The sequence below is a fragment of the Thunnus albacares genome, chromosome 19, assembly GCF_914725855.1.
Source record: "Thunnus albacares chromosome 19, fThuAlb1.1, whole genome shotgun sequence".
NCBI lineage: Eukaryota > Metazoa > Chordata > Actinopteri > Scombriformes > Scombridae > Thunnus > Thunnus albacares.
In genome coordinates, this window is record NC_058124.1 from 19,485,710 (window position 1) to 19,508,316 (window position 22,607).

The window sequence follows — 22,607 nt, forward strand, 5'->3', positions numbered from 1 at the left end:
AAAGTTCTGATACACAAATATGTTTTCAATTTTTGACTTTTTCTCTAATCTTTGATTTTTGTTGAATTATTGGATCATTCGAACAGTTATTGAAATGAAACCATGTGAGAAGTTTAGACAGAAAAATCACTATGTGGTGGAACTCAGCCGTCTGAAATGTGACGTTAACAATGTGTTGTATTTTAAAAGCTTGTTATATTATCTGTTGTGTCAAATCTTCATCTGGAAAGTAACTAAACCTGTCAAATAAATGTAGTGGTGTAGAAAGTACAATATTTCCCTCTGAAAATAGAGTGGAGTGGAAGGATGAAGTAGCATCAAATGAAAATACTCTAACTTAAAATAGTACTTAAGTACAGTACTTGAGTACTTAGTGACTTTTCAACACTGAAAACATATAATTTGTGTGATAGGCCCCAATTCTACCTGTTAAAAGTACAAGATGAGACAATCCTAAGAAAATCACCTTCTCATTTCACAAGTCAAGAGTGAGTCCTCTGTCGAGTAAACAATCTTCGGCTGCACGTGAAGGTGCGCATCCCTCAGAGTTGTGTGATTGGCCCCAATTCAACCTGTTAAAAGTACAAGATGAGACAATCCTAAGAAAATCACCTTCTCATTTCACAGGTCAAGAGTGAGTCCTCTGTTGAGTAAACAATCTTCGGCTGCACGCGCAGGTGCGCATCCCTCAGCGGCAGGTGCGCCTATGACGTCACTACCTAGTTACAACTGCCAGGAAGAAAAAAGATTTCCTCACTTGGTTGCCATGATCGCCTGGACGCGACAGTACCCGTTTTAAAGGCAATTTTTAGGTTTTGGTTTGGAAAGTTTTTAAGTTTATTTTAAGTAAAGAGAGGAGTTAAGGAAGTTAGTAAGAAGTTGAGGAAGAAAAGGTGGAAGTTGAGGCGGAAAATGGGTAGAAAACGGGAAGAGACAAACGAGGACTCCGAGTATGGTGAGTGGACATCGTCCGTTACCTCTGAGAGTTGACTTTCTGTTGTTGAAATCTCAATTTATATCTCAGTATATCTTTTACTTTGAGCAATTAATAACGTTATATTTTAGTCTTCCTAAGTTTGGGCTTACTAGAAAAGTTTATAAATTTGATTTCTAATAAATAACTTTCATGAATATTCTTTTGACAAGTGGTTTTAATCTGTTAACGTTGATAATTGATATAAGCTTATCTTTAGGTCAAATTTATATTAAATTGATAGATAATGGTGGGCTTATTTATATAAATCAATGGCCATCTCATTTTATATCTAAATCTTTAAAAAAAAGTATTTGTTTATGAATGAATAATCAACTAAGCTACCAACAAGAAAAACTGACACATTCGTCAGGTCAAATGTTTGCGAGTCTACAGATTTGTCTGTGAGCAGCTAGCATGTCTGCCATCCATACACATTTTAATTTTTTTTTAAATTTTGTTTGTTTTATTTTATTGTAATTTCTTTAATTGTTTAGAAACAACTTAAGTGGTATCAGAAAGAAATGTTTAAAATCAGCCCAGCATGTAAAAAAAAGTTATACAAGCACAGTACTTTAAAGTCAGTGCTTGGTCAGGATCCCCTTAAAGAGCAAATTGAAGTTTGGAGCCCCCAGTGAATCAATGTGTAGGAAAATGATGTAGGAACTACATTTTCATAAATATGTGCTTGTGTATACACTACATCGACTTCTGAAGTTGTTGTTGTTGTTGTTGTTGTTGTTAGAGAATTTTATTTCCGCGTCTAAAAAAAAAAACTTAACTGGAAGTGACGTAACAGAAGGGAGCACTGTCAAGTTGAACAACAAGAAAGGAATGGATCTCAAGGCTAGTTTTGACAGTAAAGAGGTTGTAAATGTTTCTTCATTCACATATGATGGACTACAAACACATAATTTTGATGCTGTTAAGTGTCCAAAGGATCAGAGACAAACGAGGATTAAAAGAAATAATGATCATTAACTAGAAATTCAGTTATACCGTAACTTACATTGTGAGAACCAGCAGACAACCAGGCATATGTGCTGCTAGCGGCACGTAACACAGTGTTGTTTCACCTCACAATGCTGTAACGTTTGCTATCACATATCAGGTTTAAAGAGCAGCTTTTTAGGTCAGTTATATGTCACAGTGTCTGATTTAACTCCTCACTATGTTTACGGAGAAAGAGAGAGACGGTGCGAGAGGCAGATAGAGATACATTTCTAATTTAAGTTTTTAATAGAACGACAGATGTTACAAAGTGTTTCAATGGCCTCATTTAGGTGACAATTAATAAAAGTTATCACAATAATAAGTGTAATGTTTGGATGTAATTAACATTTTATGCAGTTAGGAGCAGCTTCATGTGTAACAAATAGATGCTGCATTAAGGCCTTCAGGCATCAGCAGCTAATACTAATATATAAATAAAAACTATTAATACATTCTAATATTCTCCAACTGCATTGACTAAAATAAAGCACCTATATATGTAATACAAATGTAAACCAAGGTTCAATCACACCACCAAAATTCAAAGCACTAATTTGGAAGTTACCATCACCATCAAACTGATCAGTAAGTGTTTTAACAAGAGAATAGAATAGAATAACAGCAAGAAACCACTAACCTGTAAAACACTGGTATGAAATATGCTACATCCACCTTTGACTAGAATCTGGTAAGACATACAAACATGCTGAATGTAAGTTTTAAATGATGTGTCTGGATGTATCTCAAACATATGGTCAAATGAAAAAAATACCAATTTACGGATACGCCAAAGCTAAACAATGCTATGCAATGCAATCACGAGACAGTTTTTTTTCAAAATTTAATAACCATATATAAATAGTGAAAATGTTCAAAAATATCCCATCACTCAGTCATTCATGATCTAAATTTTTCACCAAATTTCATATAAATCTCGTACCAGGTTTCAAATACAAATAAACAACAAAACAATTGAGTCAGTCTGAAACTAAAATGTAACCTTTTGATAAATATATTTATAGGATGTATAAATATGAATTAATCTGACTTGTAATAATGTCAAACTGCAAACTGAGAACCACAACATCCATGCTGGGTTTCACTCTTAAGTCCCGTGTTAAACCATCAAGGCTGTGGAGGTTACAGGCAGACTGCATCAGGTTTGGTGATCTACTTGCAAGATCTGGAAAGGGACCCCAGACCAGTGGAGGACAAGGTAGCGCTGCTGTGTCGTAGAGTCTTTGGTGACCTGGAGTAGTCCTCCCTCAGAGACTCCATCAGGGCTGATGCATATGCTGGGGGAGATAAAAAAATATATAATATATCAAATAATAAATTATACTAAATGACTGAAATTGCTAACTGTACGATGGCTTCTCCTTGATGGGGCAAATATATATAGTAAATCCTCATTTTTGACATGATGTGTAGCATCACACTGTCACTAAAAGGTGCATTTTGGACATTGTCAAAAAGGAATATATCAGTACAGTCAGTTGCCAGTTTATTAGTATATATTGATACCTAGCCAAAGCAATAAATCCTACGTTCATGAAGGTTCCAATGTTCAGTTTTTATTGAAACTGATTTAGATTCAGCTTTATGGTCATTTTAAACGCTGCAGTTTGTGATGCTGTTAAATATTAACGCTTTATACTGAGAGGTATTTTGTCCACTCCATGTATATCAATGAGACTGGATTAGACTGGATTAGTTTTAGTGGCACTAATTCTGAAAAGATCACACAATAGTCACGTGCTGTACATCTCAAGGAAGGAGAAGTCAGCGCGCTTTGGTACACAATGGAAGACGAGGGAGTGAAACGCCTCCAGTGAGAAACTCTGATGCTGTGAAGACAACAACCGAACATCCGTCACCAGTGCTGTTCTGATAGCGTCACTCTCCAGTTTAAAGGCTCCCATAGACCCTGCATAAACAAATATTTTATAAGATTTATTTACAAATATGTGATCAACTTTGGTGCGTTGTCTTTACAAAACATTATTTTCTGGTTTAAGCACATTGAAACCAGTACAAATACAGCAGGAATCAGCACCACTGATGATTAGACCTCAGATCATACACATCATCCTCTACCTGGTTTCTGCTACTCCTTTGTTCGGTGCTTCTCCCTCCAGAGGTGGATGTGTGCAGTGGGGAAATGCAGGCGTGTCGAGTTAATGGATTCCTGAACTTACCAGAACAGTTCATGTCTTCGTGGAGCTGAGTCTCTTTGGTCGGCGCTGAGCTGCTGCTGAAGGTCGAGCTGATGAGGCAGCTTTGTGTACCGGAGGAACTGCACCAGCTATCAGCCTAACACAGTCCCGAACTTCATCATATCGCAAATAACACAACCCTTCTGTCTAAAATGAGCCCACACGCAACCGTGTTCTTCCATTACAAAGGCAGCAATGAAGAGTCTTCATCTGCACAAAACTCAGCCAGGCATGAAAGCTAGCTGCTGCTTTTCCTGCTAGGAAAAACTAGCAAAAAAAGAAAGAAAGAAAGACAGAAATAAATGCAAAGTCACTAACGTAATATGACGCTTTGTTGAGGGAAAAAAAGCTTTTTTTAAGGTGCTCAAAATGCTAACTTTTCAGTCTTAATTTCTGCGTTGATGTCTCATTAAACTAATAAAATCACACATTAATATTTCACAGGATATCTTTTATGATACATAAACTGTAAATTCAGTAAAAAAAAATTCAAAACTTCAACTGCTCCACAATTTCAACCTGCAAGTTGCTTTTTAAGTTAAATTTGAAGAGAGGGCAAAGCTGTTACTTAACATTTGTTTATTTTGTTTGACTTCTTGAATATTTGCTTTTTTCTTGTGAGATAAGTGATAAGTTAAGCTTTTAACTACCCAGGCCTCCTTTTTAAAAAAAAAACAAAAAACAAAAGATAAGACAAAGATGGAAAAATCATTTTTGGTTGAGCTGCTGACTGTGTTGAGGGTTCAAAAGTACACATTGCTTCATCTTAATGAGGTCTCAAGCCAGAGAGATTGGAAAACTCCACCACCACATGACAATGGCTGTGACAAAAGATGAAGAAGTTATATGTTGCCAAGACTGATGACACTTCAATTATCTTTCTTGATTAATCAATTCATTGTTGGATCTATAAGACTTCAGAAAATGTCCATCACAAGGTATCATCTTCAAATTTTGTGTGCAAAATACAAATCAGTCATAAAAAAAGAGAAAAGCAGCAAATTCTGACAATTAAAAGCTAGATCTAGAGATGGTTGGCATTTTCCCCTGAAAACAATAACTCAAACAAGTAATTGATCATTAAAATAGCTGCCTATAGTCGACTAATTATTTCAGCTCTAGTATTGCTCCTGCAGAATCTTTTAATGGTTTGTGATTTAGGCAGACTGCTCTTTATTTCGTGGATGCTGACCACCAAGTTTTCCACTGTGAAGGAGAACGGCAGTATCATGTTGAACTAATCACGTTTTGTCTTTTGCCAACAAATTATAGAGCAGAGAAAGTTGGATTGGTGTAACAGAGCCTATTCCCTCCGAGAGAATTGTCACTGTTTATGCACGGACACATTACAGACCTGCCTTTGACAATTTCATTGTAGCCGTCTGTCGTGTAAACATCAGATCTCCGCTTCGTGCATCCTTGTTTGCTCTTTGTGGCATTTGATGTATTGATGGAGTCACAAGTCTATTGACAGTCTGGGAGGTTTAGCAAGGCTACAGTAAACAAATCCTCCCTGGAGGCAAATGCCGTCGGATTTCACGTCAACTCAAATAACCTATGATAAACAACAGAGAATAGGACGACGACAAAAGAAGGTATCGCAAGTGTCGGCTGACAGTTGTACTAATCATGGCTTTACTGTGACAACCTCACCTCTGTTCCCAAGAAACTTTTTTTATGTAAATATTGTTTTTAAACTCATCACCATGTTTTCTCACCGGTAATCTGCTTCCTGCTAGTTCTATGCTGTTGTTTCAGCCTTCATGAGGAAGTGGAAATCCATTTGAATGTTAGCTAGAGGTTTCAGACTGCTCGTTGTTACCCAATCAAGTTAGGTAATGTTGTTGTAAAATGTGTCTGAATTTTTTCTTGGTTGAAGCGGTTGCACGTTTTAAACGCAATGTTTTTTCGTTTTTCTGAGGCCCACAGTCGTGAAATTGCAACATCTATTTGAAACTGTTACTGAATGAATGTAGACACACGCTACATATCCCAACACCTCAGATTCTGAACTGTATCACATCAACATTTTTGGTGAGAAAATATTAATACTGTAAGAAATACCACAGTCCAAGTTCAAACAACATGGCGATCTCCCACTGACCCCCCAGCTCTCTCTGTTGGACCAATTTCAACAGTTTTCCAAGTGAGTGTTTGACCTGTAGTTTTTTTTCTCTTTATTCTAAAGATGATTTAGTGATAGAAAACTCAAATAATTAAAAAGTATAATACACACGATTTTGAAGGATTTGTTTCAATGTTGTAAACCCCTGTTGCAGTACTTTCAGAGGTTTTTGTCCTCAGAGATGCTTCAGAATGTGACAGTCAAGAGCAATGAGTACAGTCTCCAGAAACATGGGACAGTTGCTGACATATCTGTTAAAGAGCTAGAGCAAATGATAGGCATGTACTTGCAAATGGGTACAGTACAAATGCCTCGTGTCAGGGTTTACTGTGAAGCCGACGTGCGCTGTGGCCCTGTAGCTTACGTAATGCCTCATAACCGTTGCCAGAACTTGCTTTCATCCATCCACTTTGTCAACAACCTCACTGCTTCAGGTGAACAGAACAAGGACAAACTTTGGAAGATTAGGCCATGGTTGGATGCATTCAGAGAGAAATGTCTACATATAGAACCAGAGGAGCATAACTCAGAAGTTCAGTAGAATCAGACAATACATACGTGGGAACCCCTGTACATGGGGCTTCAAGGTTTGGGCAAGAACAGGAATCTCAGGCGTCGTCTGCGACTTTGACGTGTCTCAAGGAAGTGTGCAGGGTAAATATACCAAGTTTAAGCTTATGAAGCTTGCATCAGCACTTCCTGCAGGACATTTCTTTGACTTTACTCATCAGACTCTTTAAGCTTTACACCCTGTGCATGTGCCAAACCTCAGGTTTGCACATGCACAGGGCACATAGTGAAGGAGCTGAGAAAACAAGGCAGAGGGACTTCAGACTTTTGACTTCAGAGTGGATGAAGTGAGGTGTTATGACAACTCGTCAGTTACTCTTCTCTCCACTTTTGATGGTCCATACCTAGTTAACAAGGTTGCCCAGTGGGACAAATCCACCACATCCTCCATTGAAGTGAGAAGACCATGCATTGTGAAGATGTATAACCGATTCATGGGTGGGATCGATTTGCTTGATTCCTTTACAGCCAAGTTCCACAATAGGTCCACACACTGGTATTTGTACATTTTTTTTGGCACACCATCATCCTTGGAGTGGTCAATGCTCGGCTGCAGTTCAAGCATGACTGTAGAGCGAACCCTGCAGATCCCTGTGAGGGACGTCATGATCAGGAGGTGCTTTCAGGCACAACTGGCAACCTCTCTCATTCAAATCAATACCCTGAAGAGAGGCAGACCATCCATGGATGAGTCAAGAGCACAAAGCCCCAGTGTGAAAAAAGATGGCCCACAATGCTCCCCCTCCTGATGTTCGCAGGGATGGTGTGGGGTACTTGCCAATGAAAGTTGAAAAAAGAGGCCGCTGCTGTTCGTTTGTGCTTTACAGATAAAGAAACTGCTCCCTTGAGTTTCACACATAAGGAAACCCAAAGTCCTTAGACATCCAAGATCACTATGATGTTCAAGCAAAGTTCAATATGTAAATATGAAGAAATTGTGGAGCAGTGATGTAGTAAAACTCCAATTTTGCAATGTCAAAAAAAGTTCCAATAACAAGTCATTTTCTTAGTTTTTTATCATGCAGAAATGCATCATAACATGGATTACATTTACAGTTTTAACTAGTCAAATTGATTAGCTTTTTATTGTGCTGTATCAAACAGTTTCATGTCAATAAAATTTGTTTTAGTTACATATTTTGATATTTAATCATCAGTGCCTAATAATCTATGAACTTTGTTAAAATTAAAGTTGTGATAGTTATAAGTGTTGCAATTTTGCAACATTTTCACAAAATCCTCCAAAAAAAAAACAAAGGAAAAAAGAAAGAAAAACTTCTTTAAAAAGAAGAAAAAATCGTTTTGGTTTCAGGGGGTTAAGACCGTTTAGAAACAATGTTTAGAAATAAGTCACTTTGCAGAAGTTGCTGCAAATCATTGACCAGAAAATGTGTTAAAGTTGCTCCAGTCTTTCTGGGGGAAAGACTGGAGCATCTGACTATAACACACAAGATAGTTAATAAAGCTAATGTATAAAGCTAGAAAACAACCGAAGCATTTCATTCTAAAATGCAGTATATCCATTTTTTTAAAAGAGATTTAAAGTTAATTGCACAATATGTAAATATTGTTCACTCCATCCATAAAATGTTCATATTTGGTTGGATTAGTAAGGATTAAACATATAATTATAATAATCTGTCATACCAGGTGTTTGTTGTCAAGTAGATGTACTTTTTTCTTTTACTTGCTGAAATCTTACTTTAGAATCAAAAACTTAATAACAAACAGACCACTGTTTATTTTATTGTTTATTTGAATAGGTTCAATGACTCTTTTTATGTCCCCTTTGAATATTCGTAGTGATAAGAAATACTTTGTTTTATAGAGCTGCTGCCATGGCTATTAACATGTTAAATTATGAAGCTAGTCAGGAGTCACACATCAGAGTCAACATTCAAATCCATCACCTTTGAATGGATACGTTCCTTCCCCTCATATTTTGCAAAGATTACTTATTTCTTTCTTTTCTTCTGGGTCAGTCCTCTGAATACCGCAGGTTACCAATTAACCATGGTTTAAATTACTTATGCCATCCTCTCAGTCAAGTTGTTCTCACAAATGTCTTAATCGTGGTTTTGATTGAGTGTTTTGCTAAACTTGGGCAAAGAAAACTAAAAATAGACACAGTTGTTCTGTCTGTTATACCAGGATGAAGCGATGACCTCACATGTCACCTTTCTACTTTGCAACTCCAAGCTATAAAAATGAGGTGCAGCTTGTATGTCTGGGGTTCAAAGTTTTGCGCATTTAAAGCTTTTCTCCACCTTTTTACAAGGGCATAAAAACTGAAAAGTCACTGTGTGAGTCACAGCGAGCCACTTTCCAGGTTGTCATTTATTCCAAACACAAGCTGTATCCTAGCACAGCTGAAATCTGATACTTGCGGCGTTGCAAGAGGCCGATGAACAGGTTCCTTTGTTTCATATTGCTTCCTCAGTCATTTTTCATGGTATTACACAAATGAGGGTTTGGGAAGCAAATGATGTGCACAAAAACAGTATGGATACAACTGTGTGGTCTGTTTGTGAAATTCTGAAGTAGTAGAAGTTTAGATTAGGTTTTATCTCTATTGCTTCTAGTAACTTTTTCACACATTTATACTCCAGTGAAGCAGTTTCAATCTTTTCTTGGTCTGTGTTTGGGGAAAAAAGTGTTATGTTTGCTGTCCCATTCAGAGCCGTATAAATAGTTACCAACTTATTGCATCCTGCTTAAAGATTTGCATCCTACTCAGGCAACCTGACATGACAGTCTGATGGCAGTACCGACACAGCCTCCAGTCATCTGTATTCATATTATAGTCAGTGTAGACAATTTGGCTCCAGCTGCTATGAGAAATGATTATCATTGGTGAGCTGCCTGTCAAACTGTCCGTCCCTACGGAGCAGTCAGATTCACGCAGCGTGTTTAATGTTTGCAGGCGTCAGATGAAAATCTAACAAAGCAACAAAAGAGAACCCACATGCTTTTTATCAGGTCGTACTGAAGAACCAGTAGGCTGTTCAGACTCTTCCTCGTGACCTTCACCACTATTAATTCTCTGGTAAATGAGTGTTGGAGTGTTGTTGTTTTTGTTATTTGTGGTATAGTTCAATCTGCCACATGCCAAAGGATGACTGTATCTTCTGAAAACCTGTTTTTAAGTCTTTAGGTGAGGTTGAGATTATAAGCAGTCTGTTTAGTTTTGCCTGCCAGACAGGAAAATGCAATGGAGGCTACAGACAAGTTTTCACCGTGTACATTTTTCCATTATATTGATGAATGTCCGCGACTCCACCTCCTCCAGACGCTTAATTGTTAATTCAAATTTCATTCAAATAATCCTGAGCTGCGAGTTTTAGTGCTGTGCCCCAACTCAGATCATTTTCTCTTTACTGCCTTTACTGTGATTTCACATTGAGTGACTAACATGAACTCTAGACTCTAAACTTCAGTTTATATGGATAAATGATACCTGCTGGATTTCACAGTTTGTTGTTACAGGTACTCATTCTTCCTGTTCCAGGAAACATACCTGAGACATTTCTTTCCTGTAACACTGGCACGTTTATCATAGTAATTACATTGTAAAACACTTATGAGCAACTGACCCATAAAAATATAGTATTCCCTCTCTTGTCTTCACGTTTTCCTCATTCACTTGCACAGTAATTCATTAACTCAAAAGGAACACAAGAAAACATCTTATTGCTTAGAAATATTTCTGCAAGTACACATACACTATACAAACACACACACAAGAAACACAGCTTTAATCAGCAGTGCATTTTCTTGAGGTGGAATTGCGCCATTAGTGCTATTATAAAACTGAAGGATAAACTAGTGTGTCCTTGATAGACTGTCTCAAAAACCACAAACAAGGAAGTCGCTGATAACATTATGACACAGTACCAGTATGTCACCACAGTCAATAAAGGTGTTTAGGACAAACCAATTAACTGATTTGCTGTTTTACTGTTTTGTTTTTTTTCTCCCCAGGACAACCTGCTCAGTATGACCCGACCTTTAACGGACCCATAAATAAAAGGTGAATCTGTCTCATTTCCTGCTTGTCTATACAATCTTTCCCCCCCAACTAGTCTCCTTTAATCCCCAATCCTCACTCTAGCTGTAGGGTTTCTACTGTGGTGTAAGAGTTTTTACATTTGCATAGCAGATACGTGTTTGTTGAGTTTCTGTTGACTGATGGAATCACATTTGTCACCCTACCAAGGCAAAGTTCAATGCAAAGCGCAGGCCTGCTCACTTACACCTGTCTCTGTCTCTCTTTTCTTCATCAGAGGTTGCACTGATATCATCTGCTGTATCCTGTTTATGGCCGTCATCCTCGGCTACATAGTAGTTGGGATTATAGGTGAGAGTAACCTGACACCACCTACACAGTCTTTTGAATCTGCCACATACTCAAATGATGTCTTCACTCTTTTTGTTTTCCACATTTCCTCTTGTCCATTCTGTTTGTTCCACTACTTTCAGTACTTCTGTACGTTTTCTCTGCCACAGTTTTTTACTCCACTTTCTCTCTGCTGCTTTTCTCAAAGGGGCACTCCTCCGTGTCATCAGGAGACTACAAATGTTTAAGTAAAGCCTGCATTACAAACTGAAGGTGTGGATTTTAAATGCAGGCACTTGCCAGTCAGGAGCTATTTCAGGCACCCTTGTTGCCAGAAGTCCCATTAAAAATCCCATTAATTTTTCCTGTAGACGACATTACGTGACTCACAGTTTGAGCACTTTAACAGCCTGGATTGGCACAAAACTCTCACAGTTTAATCATAAGTGCAAAAGATGAACAGCTGCATTAAAAAATATCTGGTTCTTTGATAACAAGACTGAGTCCAAACCTAGTATATGGCTGGCAAATTCACGAGGCTTATCTCCACCTGGTTACCGCAGTTACAGTCAAATCAAGCGCACCTTCAAAGCAGCCGCCACAAACTAAACAGCTACATGAGTCGTACATTTTACTTGCAAGACTCGTGTTTTAATGCTGTTGTTCATCGTTTGTGATAAAACCTTGAGTCCTGGTATTAATTCAGTTATAAAATCCAACACCTGAGCTGAGAGCGTCAGAGCTCGGTGCAGGAAACACAGTCACTCTGTTGCACTGCTGTCCTCTGCTTCCATCATCTCATGCTGATTCATTTTGAAAGAGCAATGGTGTAACTTCACTCACTCACTCACTCAGTCATAGGACTGGTCTGTGGCCGGTCCAGCCAAAAAGCTCTCAGGGTAGAAGTTAACTACGACTCCCAAGATGCACATTTCATAGTTTGGCTAAAGCTATGATGTTTCAGTTTTTGATGTTTCACCACCAACCTCAAGATTTACACTTTTTTAAAAAAAATTCTGGTTTATTATTGTTTATTATCATTTAAAGTTTACTTAGTCGTGTCTTTAAGTGAATTGAGGTTCCATTATTGTTTTAAACTATGAGCAGCTGATTTCTATGGGAACATCCGGTCAGCTGCTCTTTATTGCCAATCATCAAACTCATTCCAACACACAGGGCCGTCTCTCTTATCTAGAGTCAATAGAGAGGTCTGATAAGTAACACAGTCACCGTATGTGTGTCAACGGTTGAATGTGTCCCAAATAATCAGCTATTTTCTTCACTGGATGCAGTTCAAAAGCAGTGGTTGGCGAAGGTCGATTTGTAGTGGTGAAGTGGAGAAACCTATTGGCCTTTGCTGATGTGTTAGTGTCTGGATTTATTCTCCATAAACTATAGAGAACTATTAACCATTAGTCTTCTTTATGAGAAACAGTGGTAATAGTCAAAGAATTCACTCTTTAGCCTGTGTGTGTGTGTGTGTGTGTGTGTGTGTGTGTGTGTGTGCAGCTAAAATCAAAAAACAGTCAGTTAGTAATTCAATACATTACATTTTACATTACACTGCAATCGTTTGGCAGATGTTTTTGTCCACAGTGACTTACAATAAGTGCATTCAAACCGAACCCCATGGGAACAAGAGAGATGTCATCAAAGCATCTTGTCAGACTGTTGTGCCCTCTTGTGGTTGAACTGAGATAATTTCAGCCGGCCACCGCCAATTTGTTTTTATCATACCTGATTACATGCCTTATTTTGACAGGTGTCATCAAAAATGGAAATTTGTGAGCCAATTTGAATATATGCCTGTTACAACTTGTGGGTAACTTGTTGATAGATTATGTTAAAAATGTGCAGTGGCAACATAGCTGGAAAAAAAAAAAAAAACAGAATCTGGTGGGTTACACAATTTGGTACAACAGAATCACGTCCATATTTCCCACTTCATCCAGAAAACACTATTGTCAGAAACTATTTTACACATTTTTTAGATTATTGTCATAAATGAACAGTCTGAACAAATGTGTGAAATATAAATATATATATATACAGTCTATAAAATAAACCTTGTGAATGCTAATGTGTGGAATATAAATATATATATGTATATACCCCCGTACAAACAATAAACTGGCAAACATTATGATTGTACAGTTTTTTGTGTTAACGCAAGTGAAAACGTTTCCTCATACGCTAAAACTATCTGTCAATGTCAAACTTAAGTGACTAAATGGACACAATCCAGCTTGACTAACTTGTCATTAGCTTTTACGTCATTAGCTTTTATTCTGTTCTTCTTATCTCTGTTTTAATGTTTGTTTTTTTTTATCAGCTTGGCTCTATGGAGATCCCAGACATGTTCTTTATGCAAGAAACTCAACTGGATGGTTCTGTGGCATCGGACCAAATGAGTAATTTAACATCTCTCTACCCTTTTCATCCTTTTTTTTTTTTTAAACAGGTATTATATATATATATTATCTACATATTTGATTAATGCAAAATCAGTAACTCTTTCTTCCTGTCCTTTTTCTCTCAGAGGCCGACCCACTTTGTTCTACTTTGACATGATCAAATGTGCAACGTCTGTCAATATAATGGCCTCTGCTCTTAATGGTTTTCAGTGTCCAACCACACAGGTAGAGACGGCTCCTTGGTTTTGTAGTTTGTACTGATACTTGACTATTTACCAGACTCTTCCAGTATCTCAGAAATGAACTTTTTTTTTCACCACCCATAGGTGTGCGTGGAAAAATGCCCAACTGATTTCCGGGCTGTTTCGCCATTGTCATATATCCCAGGTGTAAAGCCAGCAGACGTTTTCAATCAAAGCTTCTGTGTGCCATCCATCAACCTGGCAACTACTAACTTGGTAAGTTTAATTTGTTTTGATTTCAGTTAAGTGAAAAATTTTGTTTATGAAATTGGTCTGTATTTTAGCCAGCAAATTACATTTTTTTTCAGACTGTTAAAGAAATTGTGGACAAGGAGCTGTGTCCTTTCTTCCAAATGCCAACAATATCGGGTGAGTTGAACTTCTCATGTGTACTAGACTGTACTGCTTTTTCATTTTGGTCTGATAGATTACATGATATGTTAGCACCGGATTACAGGTTTGTTTTCAGTTTTCTGCTGCTGTTCATTTATTTTAGTGTGGATTTAACTGCAACTAATCAACAAATACAAAGTTCACATGGATGTTTTGTTTAATTCCATAATTGTTCAGTGGGTGATGCCAAGTATGCAAAGAGACTAACAAATTATACTTTAATCAATTTCAAGCTAATTTGATTCCTTTATTTTCCCTTAATGGTAGTGCTGGGGAGATGTTTGCCCGATATCTCATTACTGAAGAACATCCCTCCAGAGTTTTCCGATATTCCAGGCTTGCCCTCCTCCGTTAACGACACAGTCAACCTCATCAAAAATGGCACTGGGTAAGATACAGCGGATTCCTGGAGCCTTTTATGTCCATTACCAATAAAAATGACTTTTGCACTGGCGTGTAATCGTACATGCACCTAAATCACAGATAACTGCACACACTTTAATAACCCTCTTGTTTTTCTCCTCCTCATCACCAGCACAGGGTCGGTGGTTTGTGAGTTTTTGTGTTGATTTGTAGTGTAGCAGCTTTAGTTGCTTGTTAGTTATACACAGCGGCCTTAGATATCATGTGAAACGCTCTCTTGGGACTTGCAGCATTAATATGTAGTAGTCTGTGGAAAAAAACTCCCTTTCTCTCTCTCTCTCTTTTTCTGAGTGTTTAGGGTGATCTGTCTATTTAGTCTGCCTTGCTTTATTTATGTCTCATCAGAGATGTAGTGGAGAGAAAATTCACCTAAATTGCACTTTACTTATTTTAGAATAAAGTTTATGGTGTTTTTACGTTTTAAAATCACATCTCATAATGTACATTAAAGCAAATGGCTTTAAACTAAGAGGATTGGGCCTTTTTATAAGGAACAAAGCATGAGTGAAGGTAGTTGATATTTTAAGGAGGATCACTGATTGGAAACTATATTTGACTCATGTTTTTCTTTACCACTACATCACTTTTAGTAATGTAACAGGCTTTACATAAATGCTTCAAATTTGTACGCAGTTAGTGTCTATTTTTGTTTCTTTGTTAGTTTTATAAAAGGTATTTGTTAGTTTCTCCTTTTGTTTACCATATCTCTTCTACCTGATCCTTTGCTTTTCACTGTCGCTGACTCAGCTTGTCCTTGCTTTTGTCTCCATTAGGGACGTTTTGAATGGCTTCAATGCCAGGGAGATTGGTGTCCGAATCTTTGAGGATTTTGCGTCGTCATGGCCGTGGATCCTCCTGTGAGCTGACTGGCAGAACTACACCACACACTGCCACCTACTGGCAGACATACAAATAGGAGATAGGAGATACTAAAGACATTTTGAACATATAGTCCCACCTCTGATGTTTGAAGTCAGATTTTAATGTGCAATACAGAGTTGAACTGTTAAACATGGAGTAGTTATGCAGTATGCAGTTATTATGCTCAATTATTTTATAGTATTTTAATCTTTTTTTAAATGGCTTACAATTAAAATGATTAACCCATTACAATTTAGTAATTCATGCTTATACCTTGATCTTTTATATATCTCCTCATCCCTCAACTTTGATCTCTGCCTTTATGTTTAGTCCATTTTTGTTTTATCCACTCATTTTTTGTTTTCTTCACAACTTGTCCGTCCCCCCCTCTCAGTGGTCTGTTTATAGCTATGGTGGTCAGCATGCTGTTCCTGTTGCTGCTGAGATTCACTGCTCCAGTCATGGTGTGGGTGCTCATCATAGGAGTCCTGGGCGCCGGGGCTTATGGTAAACACTGAACAGAAATTATTTTATATAGTTGAACATGCATTACAGAGAGTCTGCAGGTGTAGTCATATAGACCACTTAAACAACTTTCTTTATTAGAAGTTAAGTCATGATATGGTGGCACGACCCAACCCACAGGGGTCGACCACCACAAATTAATTCTCTTAAACTGTGGAAGATGGGTTATCTGTCTGATTGAATGTAGACAGAGTGAATTCAGGTCCATTCTTTAATGGAAAATATTGCTTGTCTTGTTCAATTTGGCTCATTAATGTATGGATACGAAGCTTATAAGTTATAGTTTTACATCTTTGTTCTGAACACAAATACAGTCTGTTTGGGCAATTAATTTGTATGTGTCTGTTGATGTGTCAGAGTGTCTATGAATCATTTTCTCATTTGCCTTGCAGGGATATGGCACTGCTACTGGGAGTATGATAACTACAAGAAAGCCTCTGCTACCATTGCTGACATAGGTTTCACCACCAACTTCAATATTTACCTGCAAACCCAAGAGACCTGGTTGGCCTTCTGTGAGTCTGAATAAAATGCTTTTCTATATGAAATATTAAAGCACCTTTTTTACATAACCATGTGCTGTTTTACCATCCTCAAGTATTTCTCACAGTGTGGGGATAAGTTTAAACCTTTTAGTTTGCCTGGTGGCATATTTGGATTTTGGAGGGATCTTTATGTGCACATTAAAACTGAGTTAGGTCAGAGTCAAAATACAAAGGTCAGTACAATGAAAATAAGAAATATTTTCAACCAGGCAGCTCTTACTGAGGCAAATACCACTACAGAGGAAATGAGAGCTATAAATAGGAGAAAACCACTGATAATAGTTCCTGAATCACTTCCATGTGTTTAAACATTCATGTCCAAAAATAGATGCAATAAAACCATTGTGGGTATACACACGAATACATGTCGTTTTTACAACACCACTTGATTGATGACATTGTAAAACGCTGCAGATAACAGATGACCCTGATTCAAGGGTTATCGCTCCCTGCAACTGGATCTTTCTCTATTTGAGTTCATATTTTTAAGTCCTACTTAGTTAGCACTTGTTTATTCTTCCTTCTTGTGACACTTTTCTTGTTATTTTCCACCTCAGTGATCATCATTTCTGTGGTGGAGGCAATCATTCTCCTAACCATCATCTTCCTGCGGACCAGGATCCTCATAGCCATCGCCCTCATCCAGGAGTCCAGCAAGTTAGTCCTTTAAAATAACTTCAATAATACTAAAAAAAAGTATTTAACCTAATGTTAACCACTGCTTGTTATTAGGATCTTTATTATATAAGATGAATCAATAATAATTGTGAAAATGATTTTATGGGAATGAGCATTTTTTTGGAAACTTACTTGTAGACTAATCACTGTACCTTCAAGTTTGTTTGTATCGTACCTCCATAGGATGACCTCATGATGTGTGTGTCCGTCTTTCACAGGGCAGTCAGTCACATGATGTCCTCTCTGCTGTACCCTCTGGTCACCTTCGCTCTCCTACTGGTGTGTGTTGCTTACTGGGGCGCCACTGCTTTGTATCCTTTTTAATTTTATGTTTGTGTGTGTGTGTGTGTATGTTTGTCAGGATGTTACTAATACATTGTACAGACTCTTGTTAAGTTTGACTATCCAGAGTATCAGTGCTTCTCTTTAACTGATACATGTAGATATTTGGCCACTTCAGGAGGCCCAATCTACAGAGTAGTGGCTCTCAACTCCACTGCGAGCGAGTGTAAGGGAATCAATGGCACCGTGAACTGTGACCCTCAGGTAAGTTGGCTCAATGTAATTATACTGTAGTGTGGATGATAATAGCAACCTATACTAAATCTGCTCCTGTTATTCCTTTTGGTTAAATTACACAGTTGAAGGAATTTGTCAGTCAGTCAGATTCTTCCACTATAAAACTGAATTAAAAGCAAGGTATGACATGTCCAATCACCTGACAGTGGCTGACACGCTCTTCAAATCGTCTCACCCGCTGTCCATCTCCTCCTCTCAGAACTTCACCTCATCAGATTACCCGGGCTGCCCCTCCGCTAGCTGCATCTTCATCAAATACAACGACGAAGGTCTCCTCCAGAGGAACATCTTCAACCTGCAGATCTACAATGTCGTGGCCTTTCTCTGGTGTGTCAATTTTGTCATCGCCTTGGGGCAGTGCACGCTGGCGGGGGCCTTTGCCTCTTACTACTGGGCCTTCAAGAAACCAAATGATATCCCCATGTTCCCCGTGTGCGGCGGCTTTATACGCTCACTCAGGTAGGTTAATGAGCTGCTGTCAAGTAGGTTAAATTCTGCAACAATAAATGTGTCTTTCTCTGTCAAAGTGTCCAAAACATTGAATACCTGCAATCAGCAATGATGCCGTTTCTGGACTTCTGTTGTCTAATACTTCTTGTGACATGCAAACAGTTTGTCCTACAGAAGGTTGTGTAGAAAGAGAACACATTTTTTAACCTTAAAGTCAAGAGTAGTTTGGATAAACAGTTTGATCCGTCCAGTACAGGGATTTGCTGGCTGACTGCAGTTTCCACTCTGGCTTCTAGAGGGCGCTTTAGACCTTCACATAACAGACTTCAGCTGCTAAACAATACAAACTGTATTTGCTGAGGACTTTTAACTAGAAATTTGTTTTTTGTAAAATGTTGATAAATAAAAATGATCAGCTGTGCACAGAGCCATATCCTCACAATTGATCTCATAATCCTGTAATTTGATACCATGATCTGTTAGCATTAAATCTGTACTGTTCTGTAGCAAAATGTGGACAGTATTCATCATTAGATACTCATATAACCAGGGAAACATTAATATTTTTTTAGGTACCATGTGGGCTCTTTGGCATTCGGTGCTCTGATCCTGACTCTGGTGCAGTTAGTGAGGATCATCCTGGAGTACATTGACCACAAAACCAGAGGTAAGGCTGAAATCCCTCACTTCACCTTCTGAATGCGTCTCACCCACAATAATACTGTATATTTTTCATGTGATTGATTCATGTGTGTAACTTATGCTGCAGTGTAAATAAGATATCTGATGTCTTAATTTTGGGAATGGATCAAAGTGTGATTCATTGAATGAAGCCTTTACTCTAAAATATGTTATATATGAATGTCATAATGCAGATTGAATCCATCTTTCTCTCTTGTTTCCATCTACTGTACCCTCAGTTTTTCCAGCTTTTTAAGTGGATAAAGGAATACAAACAATGTGCGAGCTTCCTGCATGTGGGAATGTGTCTTTAGAAATGAGACTGTGTTAGTTAGTAAGGCTATTAATACATGTTTTGTCTTCTCGATCCCAGCGGCACAGAATCCAGTCGCACGTTTCATATTGTGCTGCATGAAGTGCTGCTTCTGGTGTCTGGAGAAGTTCATTAAGTTCCTCAACAGGAACGCTTACATTATGGTAAGCACTATGTATTGTTAGGCCCCTCTTATCTGAATTGTTATTACTGTAGTAGTAATTATTTTTAATATTTAGAGTGTAGTACTTGTCTTAAAGTACTATTAAAAGGAGGAAAAAATGCTTTTTTGACCCCAACAAAAACTGACCCAATGTAACAAAAATAGTACTGCACTTATTATGCAATTTATAAAATGTCACAATCTTTATCTTGTGTCTGTTAGTCATATAATATATTAGATATCATTCGTTTCATGTTAAATGTTGCATTTTCCTAAAACCAAATGATTTTGTTTCCTTGACAGATCGCCGTTTATGGGAAAAACTTCTGCGTCTCAGCCAAAAATGCTTTCATGCTGCTCATGAGAAACGTTGTCAGGTTTGTGCTGAAGTCATGTTTCCTCTGCTAAAGACGGCGTCTTCATCACCGCCGGTCTACCTGTTGTCTCTGTAATGACCAGCCTGTATGACGCGAGTACATTTACGTGTATTTTAGAGGCTGGAACGGAGCCTCTGTGAATAGCGTTGTTTCTCTGACCCACACTATCTGTTCCTTCAGGGTGGTGGTGCTTGATAAAGTGACAGACCTGCTGCTGTTTTTTGGGAAGCTCCTGGTGGTCGGAGGAGTGGGTAAGGATGGCACCAGTACATTAGGCAAATGCAAGACTCCGAAAAACGTGTCAAAGCAACGTTTAAGACTTCAGGACTGAATCTGTAGAAGCATTTGAAGGCAGATACTAGTATATTTGGACCCAAAATGCAAATGGACAGTATGTTGTTCCATTATTCAGCATCCTGAAAGCTGCTCAATGTTTTTTTTTTTTCAACAACAAAGGATCAAAATGACTACATGTGATGTGAAAGGAGTCACTCATAGTGGCGAATTATCACTCAACTACTACTTTTTTTGTGTCTTTCAACTCATTGTTTTAGTTTCACAAACCACAACTTTACTGTTTTTATTTATTTTCACTGACAAAGTGTTTACAACTTGTTTCACTGCCCCCCAGTATCCAAAAAATTGATTAATACAATTTTAAATTTGAGTGTGTATATGGATATACGGTGAAAAGTGTTAGAGCCAGAATTCTATTATCTAATAGGGGATTGTACAGTACTGAGATACTGAAACTCGCCAGTAAAACAGACTTATGAATATCTGTGTTGCTTATTAGCTAATATAGTAGTCAATATTTAATCACCTACATTTTCAGATTTCTATATTCTTCAGAAGGTAATGAGAGCTCTTCCCTCTCCAACAGCTGCTGTCACTCAAGAATACAACTAATGTTGAAGTAGCATTATGTATAGCGGAAAGAGCTCAGTAATCTTTTCTTTGATTAGGTTAAATATAACATAAAGCTCTGTAACATTCCCTCTGCAGTCAGAGAAAATGTAAAGTCTCTCAGTTTTGATATTAGCTTCTCAATCTTTTCCCAGGTGTGTTGTCCTTCTTTTTCTTCTCTGGTCGAATACCTCTACCAGGCAGCAGCTTCCGCTCCGAAACCCTCAACTACTACTGGATGCCAATTATTGTGGGTTACTGTACAAGTTGCCTTTCTCTGTTTTTTAAAGTAGTCTTTCAGATCAACTATTGACTAATTGAACTTTATTCTAAATCATATGTTGTTGTTTTTTTCCATATCTGTGATGTTGTAGACTGTGGTGTTTGGCAGCTACCTCATAGCTCATGGATTCTTCAGCGTCTACAACATGTGTGTCGATACACTCTTCCTCTGCTTCCGTAAGTAGATTAACTTGAGTTTTTCTGAAAGCCTCCACATTCACATTTAACATGTATTATTTACACAGGAATACTGAGTAAAATAATATTTCATTGACAGTAAAACAATTACTGTAGACTGATGATTACATCTGTCCTCACAGGAGCAAAAATCACCTATTTTCAAACATAATAGATCACTATGATCAATCAAATTGTTAGCATGGATACTGCCAATGGGAAGTGCGAGCAGGGTTGTTTTTACAGGGAAATATTTTGGAACGTTTTCAAAATCTCAAATGTTTTTTAATTTAACATTTTACAATGTCAATTATAAGCTATTAATTGCTAATAATTAGGACAACATTTGAGTCAAGTAATACAATAAATACAAACAATAATAACACTCAGAAACTAACACAAGTCTTCTGTTTGATCACTTAAATTGTCACAATTTGTCCCTCACACTCACAGTGGAGGACTTGGAGCGTAATGACGGATCTGAGCAGAAGCCGTACTATATGTCCAAAAACCTCATGAAGATCCTCAACAAATCCAACAAGCCACCAAAAAGGGGTAAAGCAAAAGACTGAAGATCTTTCCTACTGAGTTCATGAAACCGAATATTTGTGTCACAGATTTTCAGGATATCTTTTACTATTTGCGTCTTTTAACCTTTTAAAACTCCCATCTTCTCCCACATAAGTTTACCAAAACTGATTTTGCACTTTTTAATTATTTTTTTATTATGTTTGTGCATATATAGTATTAATGACTGTATATATGAAAAGAGTGAGCATGTAAATGTAAGTCATGTGAGGTTTTATGTTACAATGTAATCCTGCATTACATCATTTTACATTTTAAAAATATTTTTTGATTTGGTTCACAATCACTGTAAGCTCTAAAATATTCTTTCTTTCATCAACACTATCCGTTTTTCTTTATAAAGGTGATGTTATTGCTGCGCAATATTTCCACATTTTAGACTGATTAATCATGCACCAGTTAATCCAGTTAAATTGCTGTCAATGCCAGTAAGATTAGTAGATTAGTTAGATTTTTTTTTTATTTGCTGAAAGTCTTCCATACAGGAATCCTAAGATGTGATTTCTTCCAATGGAACAAAAACTGTCCTGAAATAGAACATATTTTAGATATTATTTGTAACATGGTTGTTTTATAAATACTTTTTAAATCAACATAATGATGTTGATTATATGAAAAATAATATAATAAAGTTGTAAATATGACTGTACATATTCTAGTGTGTGCCGGTCTTCTCTGGTCAACTACAGATACATTATGTCTGTTTGACATTAACTTAATTTGATAATTAAGAGCTTGTTCAGTGTTTTCAGGGTTGTTCATCCTGTACATGTAAACAGTCAGTTTGATTCATATGA

General features: G+C 37.5%; 1 protein-coding gene across 1 annotated transcript; it reads left to right on the plus strand.

Moving 5' to 3' along the window:
- Positions 1-652: 652 nt before the first annotated feature.
- On the plus strand, positions 653-22,459 carry slc44a4 (solute carrier family 44 member 4). Its single transcript, XM_044335212.1, has 22 exons — positions 653-955; positions 10,859-10,907; positions 11,161-11,234; positions 13,546-13,624; positions 13,753-13,852; positions 13,954-14,085; positions 14,178-14,238; positions 14,530-14,650; positions 15,459-15,542; positions 15,941-16,053; positions 16,464-16,586; positions 17,174-17,273; positions 17,513-17,605; positions 17,738-17,840; positions 18,073-18,332; positions 18,896-18,990; positions 19,378-19,481; positions 19,784-19,857; positions 20,038-20,108; positions 20,919-21,013; positions 21,138-21,222; positions 21,676-22,459. The coding sequence occupies exons 1-22, from the start codon at positions 913-915 to the stop codon at positions 21,792-21,794; spliced, it is 2,178 nt and encodes a 725-aa protein (XP_044191147.1). The 5' UTR covers positions 653-912; the 3' UTR covers positions 21,795-22,459.
- The last annotated feature ends 148 nt before the right edge of the window (positions 22,460-22,607 follow it).

Bases quoted from the DNA above. Each gene is read 5' to 3' on its own strand.
- slc44a4 (XM_044335212.1), top strand. From the start codon at position 913: ATGGGTAGAAAACGGGAAGAGACAAACGAGGACTCCGAGTATG. The intron at 16,054-16,463 runs GTAAACACTGAA...TTTGCCTTGCAG, and splicing joins CCTGGGCGCCGGGGCTTATG to GGATATGGCACTGCTACTGG. The intron at 18,333-18,895 runs GTAGGTTAATGA...ATATTTTTTTAG, and splicing joins GGCTTTATACGCTCACTCAG to GTACCATGTGGGCTCTTTGG.